This window comes from Capricornis sumatraensis, chromosome 14 (genome assembly GCF_032405125.1).
Source record: "Capricornis sumatraensis isolate serow.1 chromosome 14, serow.2, whole genome shotgun sequence".
NCBI lineage: Eukaryota > Metazoa > Chordata > Mammalia > Artiodactyla > Bovidae > Capricornis > Capricornis sumatraensis.
Genome location: NC_091082.1, coordinates 45665002 through 45675467, shown reverse-complemented (window position 1 = coordinate 45675467; position 10466 = coordinate 45665002). Strand labels below are relative to the sequence as shown.

Genomic DNA, 10466 nt, shown 5'->3' with positions numbered 1-10466 from the left:
ATTCCCAAATCCTTGCCTGTTACTCACAGTTGGCATATTTGGCCAAAATCAATCTAAAACTTTTTGACTAATTTTAAAAATTATTATAAATCCAAGTTGGTCAAGATGAAAATATAAGTCAAAGAGATGTCTGTTCTGTGTGTCTCAAGTTATTTTTTGGTCAAATGATATGGTTTTTGAGAGGTCTGCAAATATAAGCCTATTTCTCATTTCCAAATGCAAGGTTATAAGTATTTACAGCAAGGTAGCATCTCCTTACTAGAAAACAAGGCTTCTGGGTACCATAGCCTTCTATTAACATAGTTTACTTTCATAGTCCCTTCCCTCCCATGGCTACAAAGTGCTGGACATACAGAGAATACAGGAAAGAATAAAGGAGCAAATGATTAGAGCCTCACAACACCCCTGTGAGGTAGGTAAGTATTGTTAAACCCATTTTACCAAAAAAAGGTAAACCAAGGCACGGCATGATAGTGTGGTTTGTTCAGGTCTACCTGACAAGTTACGAAAGCATGGGTGGAAACAAAGAGAAAGAAACAAAAGATCAGTCAGTCCTGGCTCCCAGCCCTAGATACTAAACTTTATTTCAATAGATTAGAAGATACAAATAGCCAACAATTGCCTTTCAAATTCTTAGAATTCAGATAAACCTTTAAGTATTTCACTGAATCGTGTTATCTTTCCTATTCCTGTTGAGTAGGAAAAGGACAGATAACTAAATGGCTTTTCCTCTGCTAAGTCTAATTCTCATGCTTGTTTAGTATGTATCAGCATTTCACCAGAGTTCAGGTGCCAAACTCAAGGACATTTTCATAGCCTTGATGGTTTCTAATGTATTTAAAACACTAATGTGAAAGTTACAGCTGTTCTCAAACAGCTGCTTTATCAATTTCTCTGTGGCCATAGTAAAAATTTTGTGTAGAGAAAGAAAGGAAACAAGATCCCTAATAAAAAGTCTTAACCATGGTAGAAATAAGGACATTGGCAATGGTGTGAAATTTGCTCTTGGTAGTGTTTGAGAAACTGCAAACTCAAGCTTGTAAGAATATTTTATATATATATATATATATATAATATATAAATATATACAGTATATATATAAGTGTGCATCTGACTACCCTTAAGGCACCAAAGAGATGTAGGCCATGCCTTTCACAACTTAGTGTTTGTTTTCCTAGAGAAATGTCTCTTCCTCTCTCAAGTGAAAAATAAGTCTTCTATCAAATAAGCCTATGTTAGCAAATTACTCAAGAAACAACAAATGTCTTTAACTTAAGATGGCTGTTTGCTTGGATAGGGGTGAGGGGTAGTAGTGAGGTGATATTATCCTCTATTGCTTAGAGCTTAAATCTAGAGCTTAGAGCGTAGAATTAGCCAGACATAGCCAATCACATTGGATTAGACAGGCCAGTGACCAGATGTTGCATACAATTGCTTTGTTTCCCCCCCATAGCAGCTGATAGAATAACCTTACCATGACCAACACAGATGGAGACAATGAGCAAGGGAACTATGTCTGGCACCAATTCTTCAGAAAGACTTTGGCTTTTCAGAAGTTGCTAGAGCTTCTGATCAGAGAACTGAGAAGAAGGATGGGGTAAGGCACTGAGGTTCACTGAGGAGACTATAGGCAAGTATTCTGAATATATATATACATATATGGTTTCTTTGGCTGCTGTCGATTCTTTTAAAACCTATACAATCATGGGGGTGGGTGGGCTGAACTTAACTGAAGAAGCTCAGAGTATATTAAGCAAAGCATATGAAGAGAAGGAAAAACAAAATTAACACACACAGAAACAAGTGGTGGTGGTATCCCAGAGGGAGGAGGAACATTTGTTAACTAATTTTCATTTTGCTCCTCTCCTGCTTTTCTCTGCCATGGTCCCAATAGTTTAGTTCTGGTTTTTTTGTTTGTTTGTTTTTATTTATTTATTTTTCCAGCAGATGTAGAAATGACAGAGCAGGATAGGTGTCTTATGGTTTTTGATTTCTTCTTAGGCCTGTTTAATTATTTTTTTTCCTCAGTTGACTGTTGGCACCTGGTTCCTCTGTAAACTATATTCCTTGGCCTTCAGTCTCAGGTTGGCAATGCTGTTGGCCATGTTGATGCCCTGTGCAGGGTTATTGTTGGCACATGTGGCAGAATAAGTAGCCATGGCGCTGTAGGGACAAAGGAGAGAGCAGGGAGAATAACAGGCATTAGTTTCATGAAGTCGCAAGTCTGTGCCCCAGATGGGTGCAACTCTCAGGATGGGGGCAGGCGGATTGGACTACATGACCTCTGAGGTCCCTTACAGCCCCAGGTTTTCATTAGTCTAAGGCCCTTAGTGTGTTGAAGGTCCTTAGTGGCAAGTGTTTTGAAGGGCAGGGGAAAGCAGTGGAGAGTGGAACAAGGTGAGGGGGGAAGTATTTTCTGTGTTGGGTACAGTGAGTAATGATTTATTTCTGGGGTGAGAGAAGAAAGCTGCTTATGGTGGATAACAGGTGTTTCATCAGCTGACCGATTAAAACAGTATTTAATCTTGTCCTGCCTACATCACTAGTTTCTGGGAGCGAGGAGGAAGAGATGGAGGCATTTGGGAAAAGAAACTAAAGCGCATTCTGCCTTCCTCACTCTAGGTAGCTGACTTGAATTCTAAAACATTTTAACACATTTTAGATAATCACTGAATACCATATTAAGCAGTTTTCTTGAAGAACCAGTTAAACAACCTAAGATGACTTCTCTGGCTTTCTTGATCCACTGGTTGATGGTACCAAGTACTGCAGAATCAAGAAGTTTCCATCCCTATTGGCCTTGATTTTATATACTCAAAAGTACTTGAGCAGCTTACACTGCATGCCATGTCCATTATTTTGGAAATGTTTAAATATCCTATATAAACTAGCAAATGATCCAGTTTCAGTATTCCTGACCTCAGAGGTAATTGTTTCTGACTGTTCTTATTGCAGAGAAAAACCCAAAGTCAGAGACTGTAATTAAGACCTAGGAATACCACTGGGCAGAAATTTGAAATTGGTGGCTTTCTGTTAATTGCATCCAAGAATTTCTTTAAAAGGAAAAGTAAAGGTTTCTTAGACTAGGATGCAAGGTATCTATTACTTGATACTAAATAGCCATAAAGGAACAACTCATTTTAATTAAATGAGCATATTTCTAGTTGTTTCTAAAATTAGCAAAATACCTTTCAACTGAGGGTTGGGATGAGATAGACTTATAAATGGAATGACATGTGCTCTTCTGGTGCCTGCATTCCTGTGCAATTTTGTCAGCCACACAGGAGTTTGTGGTTCTGGGGATCAAGTGTTGGACCAGAAAGAGAAAAAAAACTAAAGCTACTCTACAAATAGGAAGATTATATCATTAATACTTATTTGGGACACCATGTAGTCAAGACTTCGAGTCAAGAATTATAGTCAAGACTCACAATAGCCTGTTTCAGCTCAGTTACTAGCAATTAACCCAGGAAAACTGGGTTAAAAATTATAATTATGTCCTACTAGAAATATACATCCTTAATTTAAGACCCTTATAACACTGGTATGTGTGTGAGTGTTTATATGGGTGTCCTAGCGCAAGAGGAAGACTCAGAAGGGTTCCAAAATAATACTACACTCTTTCATTTTTTTGAAAATGAAAATCCTTACTCCTTTCTGGGTACCTGATCTTAACTGTCTAGACAAAGTTAGGTTTATCTATAGCACCCTGTACTTTTCCTTTTAGCACTTGTTTTAATTCCTCAACTATAAGCTCCATAGATGAGACACGACATCTGCCTTCTTCACCACTGTGCCTCCAGGTAGAGCTAACACCATATCTAGCACATATTTGGCATTCAAGAAAGTATTTAGTGAATAGATAAGTAACTGAGAAATATCTAGGTACTGTATGATTAAACTGATTACTGCTCAGTATCAGTGATCTCCGTCACCCTGCTGTGAGTAATGATTTCTAAAAGTATTTTACTAACAGACTTTTATTTTAAGGAACCAGTCCTTCCCATTAATTTTGGTATCTTACTAGGATGAGAAAAATCAGAAGGGACATATCACAAGCAGGGGCTGATGACTGCATATTCTTGGCATATTCTTAATCCACCACAAATAGCTTTTAACAGTAACCAAAAAATGAATAAATATTAGTGCAGGTTAGATTTACTGAAGAGACTATTACTTCAACCACTATCTACCAAAAGACAACAGCTGAAAAACAGTCTCAATTCAGTAGGTTTTAATTAGGAGTGAAAAAAAAATAATCAGAACAACCTGTTAAAATGGGACACGTTTTTTTTTCTTTTTCTGTTACAATATACCAAGTTTCACTTATTTTCAAAATCCATTTACGTATTATCATTTAAGTTCTATATGAATTACATGCTTCCATTCAAGACCCTATCAGAAAGAAATGCAAATCCATAAATCACATACTTGAGAAATTTCTAGGATATACTGAAATCTAAGATTTCAAAGAAACAAAAAAATCTAAGTATCTAAGAAAAGAGACCTGGATTTGGGAAATGAACCTAAGTTGTATATTATGAAATCAACCAAATCAGCCTTTCTTAGCCAGATTTCTGTGAGAGAATTAAGTCCTAAAGATGATACATGGTACCAGTTTAAATGTATAGGCAATATGTTGGGATTTTGAGTTATCTGTTTTTTTGTTAAATACTGAGAATAAAATTGAATGGCTTCTGAAAACAGGAAGCTAAAATTTCACGAAACAGCAAAAAGAGAAAAGGTTCTCTGATGGCAAATTAGAAATATGGCAAAGATGGAATACTGTGCTTTTAAGAATTTGACTCAGTTTCCTGAGACATCCTTTGAGATTCTAAACAAGGTAAGTCTCATTTAATAGAGATTCTCTCTTTCTTTTGATAATCAAGAGTGTGGTCTATTTTCCTTAGTTGACAAAGGGAATTAGAACTGTGGGGGATTAGTTTGCTGAAGATGCTGTTACTGTTTTCTAGAAATGTCTGTTGTACTTGTGATTTCAATTTTGTCTATTATACAACCATTTTGCTGTAAACTTCATAATTTACTAGAGTCATCTGGTTTTCTAGTCTGAAGACTTAGTATGGTAACACATTTCTTGGAAATATTGAGACTCTCTCTCTAATGCAGGCCAAATGTCAATATTCCAGATGAGATGAATGTTGATCCACTTCCCATCTCAAACCAAAATTAGTGAAATCAGAGTTGTATTTTACCTGGGAAACTAGATTTTCACTGAGACACCTTTCGTTAAACAACAGGCTTTGTTTGCAGAGTTGAGAATATCACTCTTGTCTAATCGTACTGTGGTTCTTTTATAAAGACACCACTGTGTTTTGAGACCATGTTAATGCCTTATAGGTAGCTCTCAAGTTAGAAGGTTATCTGAATAAAAAAAGCAGTTGCTATTAATGAATGAGTTTTGCAACATCCTAGATGCTTGATAAGTGATAAGATTTTCACTTGATAAATGTTTAGAACAGTTATAAACTTTCAAAAATTGGTCTAACATTTCAGCATTGCATATCCATAAGAAGTAAGACTGTCTTAATTCACAGCCTCTAAATAAATGCTTAGAATACACAACTGTATAGGCAGAGACCTCAGCGATATTTTGTGCATATATTAAAGAAAATGAGTCTGTTTTCCCCCCAGTAGTTTGACATGAGTCTAGTCTCTCAATCTAAATTAAAAGTGCCATTTAGGCAAGTAGGGACCAGTCCTTTGACATACCAGTGCCAATCAAGACATGTTACTGTCAGAAAAGATAAAATTAATCTAAAAACAGCTTAGTCATTCTTTTAAAAGGCCTTAGAAATATGATGGAGAGGACCCACTTCCAAAAGTAACAACAGATGCAAGAAAGCCTTGAGTGGCTGCCAATCTGAAAGATTGTTCATGACCACCTGTTTTCCATGTCATCAAAACTTTTGAAGCTCTGTGTTAGGAAAATAAAGAGAACTTTGAAATGTTTTCTCACAAGACAGAAACCAGTAAGGTTAATAAGCTGTTTTCAACCAAATTTTGGGAGCCATTAAGATCATGGCTTTCCTAAACAGGATTAAGCTTCCTGGGCTAAAAAGATGAGGTTAAAACTAATTAATTTATTAAGCACATGATAACACAAAGAGCTTGCTTACTGGCACCTAGAGATCTTGCCCATTGATCTTACCTTCTGCCTATTCCTCTAACAAGATGGAGACATGAGATAAGTACTAAGACTGGGCTTTATAACATTTCGCCAAAGCAACATTTCTATTCGGTTTTTAAGAATGTAAAATTCTTTGTGTCCGTGACCAAGAAATCACACTGATGAATAAAAGGCATTGAGGAATCAGAGATGAAAAAGAAATACTTGCATCCCATCTGTTGATTCAGCAAATCTGCTCTGGAACTTGCACAGAGCTGACACATTTGAGTAAGCTTGAAATTTTTCCATCTCCTTATTTGGAGATTCCTAACAGATGGAGCTCAGCCATAGACAGCAGAATGCTAACCACCAGCAGGGTTAGAGTTCTGTTTTCACAGGGGGACAAATCATTTTTGATAATTTCAACCTACCTTGAGAGGTTGTCCTAAGGAATAATATGTTAAAATGGCTGTCAAACACCAAAGGAAGTATGGAAAATACTATGCATGGTATGGAAGCCAGGAAACTTATGAACATCTCCCCTTCTGCTTTCTAGTCACCCAGAATGCAATCCCACCAATCACAAAACAATTAAGGAGAGCTGAGCGCAGGGGTGGATAATACCTGACTCAGTTTTCAACTCTGTTTTCTATTTGATCCTTCCGGACAAATGATAACAAACTATGGAAAAATTCACCCCAAAGACAGATCTGTCAGCCCAAGAAGTCTGTGTGTCTTTCTGAGATCCCAGGGATTCTCAGATTTTTCCAAAGGCTATAGAGCTTGAGGTTTTTGTGAGTCTGTTTGTGATGTGTAAACGTTGGAGATCATCTCTTGGGTTTGTTCTGTTGTCAGTACAAGAACAACAGAGGTTTACGTGCTTCCATCTAATAAAATTCAATATGAGTTTTCCTAGGGGAATTTAAACTTTTAAAGAGAGACCCGATAAATCCTTTGGGAAGTGATCTTTTGTAATTTAAGTAATCATTTCCAACTTCTCTTTTTAAAACTCAGAAGTTGATCTCTTTAAATGTGCATTTAGCTCTTAAAGTAGACACATTTGGACCATATTTCATTACTAAGACTTCAGTTTGCACTGCATGTTCAGTGATCCATCTGCCATTGTAAACATTTTTCCTCTAAAAATGTTTTATATATGAAGTCTTGCATCTTTCTGCTATCTCAGTGATTTTTGTTTTTCTTTTTGAAATGCACGTTGCTTAACCATAGGTCCCAAACGCGCCTGTGTGGTATATAATAGGGAAATTCTTACTACCTCAATCTTAGAGATACAAGGCACATAAGAGATTCATGACTAACTGGCCTGAAGAGCAACAAGAGCCAGGACAAGAACATAGTTCTTCTGACCTCTGTCCTATATCCCCTAAAGCCTCACTATTCAAAGCATGTACCAAGTGTCCACAGCCTGGGCATCACATGGGAGCATGTTAGACGCACAATTCCCAGGTCTTGCCCTAGACTTACTGAATCTGAGTCTGCACTGCAACATGATTCCAGGTGATTCATATGCCCAGTAATCCTTGAAGAGTCCTTCTCTAGGCTATCAGCCTACCCTGAACTCTATGGACATATTTTGCTTGCAGCTCTGGTTTCCAATAGTATTTCCCACTGGAAGACCTCACTGCTTTCATTTCTAGGACTGTAAGCCCCGCTTTCTTGAACATACTTAATTCCCACTTACACCCTACCCCCAGCAGCCACCCTCTTCCCCCTCTGACAAGTTACCTTTTCAGTGTCTTCCGTTAGAATCCGTTATGAAGCCCCTCGTGTAAACAACATCTTGGGAGGGAGGAGGATCTATTTTTGAAAGTGTGAAAGGGAGAAATGAGCCAAATGCGTTCAGCAGATGTCAGGCAGCACTGTGACCACGATCAAATGAGGGGAGGAGGAGAAGGTTGGGGGAGGGAAATCGTGGATAAGGATCACTGGCCTCTCTTTCACTTGTCATTAGTTTCCTTTGAAGCCCAGCCCTCCCTCTGGAAATGGCACTCCAGACCAGTACTGCAGAGCCAGACCATTCTTTATCTTTCACAGGAAAGGATGTCCCTGAGGAAAGGTTTCTTGACTACTTTATCCAAAACAACAGTCAAAAGTCCAGGACTTGGTAAATCACTGCTGACCAAGAGGCAAAACTGTCCAAGTCAAGGAGTCCTAATAACTCTGGTGCTTGTGTGTGCTTTCATTTGCCTAAGGAAACAGTTCTGAGCAAAGCAGTGGGTATGAGCGCTGAAGACAAGCTTCTTTCAACTGGCTTTGAGTAGATAAAGAAGACACCTGCCAAGACAGTAGTGTCCAGTTAGGGACTACTTTGCTTCTCTGGGCGACTCAGTTGCCTGCCTGACATCATCACCTCTAATATCCTCGAGGTAATGAAGGAGGTCAGGACATGCTATAAATAGAGTGAACCATATGTCTCAGTTTGCCAGGGACAATCCCAGTTTAGGCCTGTTGTCCTTGTGTCATTATTAATAGCACCCTCCTTTTACTCTCACAAGTGTCCCAGTTTGGATGATTAATTATACAACCACCACTCTGGATATAAAAGACACCCAGAAAAAAAAAAGTGTTGGCTGTTTCCCATGTTATAATTCTGACCATACGCAAGCTATCTGCTTTGAGACTTGGTTTCCTCCTCTCTTCTTCCAGGGGAAAGCTGTGGAAGTCACCAAACTGTCCTCTCTGGCAAAATTGTCTCCTCACAGTCCCTGGGTTGCATGTCTCATTCATGCCAGGGAATGCCCACACACTCCAGAACATGGACCTCAGTGGCAGGCATGCTTCCCACATCCGAGACAAATCCTGAATCAAACAGGCATGATTATGTAGCTTTCCAGTCTTACTCTTTTTGCTATTTTCAGTAGAGTAAGATTTAATGTGAATGAAAGTAGGGTTATATGGCCTCATACATTAGACAGAAACAGGATTCATGAGCCCTGGCTCTAACTCTGCATGCCAAAGGCTTAAATTCAGGCAAGTGTTCAGTCTCTTCTTTGGAACCAGATCAAGGACAAAGCTGCCACACAGAAGCATCCAAGGATTAACCAAGAGAAATGCTTTTTAATGAATGTCACATGTGAGATAACTAATTTGACATAATAGTACCAACAGAAATAGCGAGTTAATTTTCCATAGCACAAAAGATCTATCATTTCCTTTGCTTTTCATCACTTGGTTTTCTTTTATATTTCCTTAAAAACACTTATATTTCCTACCAAGCTTCAAATGTGAGATTATAATGAGTATTTTGGCTCTAAACACAGCAGAAATATCTTTAAGGAACAAGATAATTTTTTGCCACTTTTTGAAATTAATCAAAATATAAACACTTCAGTCAACACTGGGTCAAAAACATAACTGTTGATTAAATTACTGTTTAAACCATCATTTTTCTACTTAAATCTGGAGATTAATTTATTCTTCATACAGAATATGAACAGTCAGATTCTGTGAGATTTTTAATTATTTTTAACAAACTCTGTGTCTAAGAGAGAAAAGATATAAAAGTATACCATGAATTGAATAAGAAGTAACTAGGTTATATGATTTTAAGTGAAAGGAGCAGAATACAAAATAGTATTTACACTATGTCTATACTATATAAAATACTGAACTCTAATTGCAAAAATAAACAATACTTATCTCAAGATGGTGGAATTATGAGTGTTTTTTTAAAGTGTATCTAGTATTTCTACACAATCTTTCAAATTAAAATATAACACTTCCCCAAAAAGCATACATAAATTGCATGCTAATAATTTCAGTTAGATGCCCATATACAAAGTATGTATAATGCAGGCATGGGATTTGAACTTCTGCTGAGGTCCAAGTAATATAGTTCAATATTAAGGTTTTCATCCCCACTATGCAGGATACTGCGCTCTGTCTCTCACTGGTAAGGACCACATGACAGCCATCTGAGTTATTACAGCTGGTAAAAAAAGTTCCTTACTAGGATCCAGGAATAAATAAAAAGGAGCTAAACTTCCTGGTTGTGACCAAATTCAAACCAGAGACTTCAAGCTCTGATCCACATCCATTTCCCAAACCATTTAATAAGTCTATGAGCTACCAATATTTATCAAAAAACAAAAAAACAAAAAACAAAAAAACCCACCAAAGCAATCTTTCACTTACTTAAAAAATTAAAGAATATGTGATTTTATAATGGTCTGCAAAATATATTTTTCAGTAAATCCTTTGGGAGAGGAGTCTAAATTTTAAAAAGGACACACAAATAGGACTAATCTTTTGAAATCAGCAAAGCATACTATGTCTAAGAGCAATAGTAATTTCCAATTTCCTAAGCATAGACCAAAGC

At 37.4% G+C, this 10466-nt stretch overlaps 1 protein-coding gene across 2 annotated transcripts in view; it reads right to left on the bottom strand.

Annotated features, from left to right (window-relative positions):
• Window positions 1-2024: 2024 nt before the first annotated feature.
• The window catches only part of PRRX1 (paired related homeobox 1), a 74009-nt gene continuing 65567 nt past the window's right edge, over window positions 2025-10466 (bottom strand). Inside the window, exon 4 of one of the 2 annotated variants that reach the window (XM_068986525.1) lies at window positions 2025-2163. In XM_068986525.1, the coding sequence (XP_068842626.1) occupies window positions 2025-2163 (139 nt within the window). Of the gene's footprint in view, window positions 2164-7890; window positions 7946-10466 lie in introns of those variants that run through there. The other variant, XM_068986527.1, reaches the window with a different exon arrangement.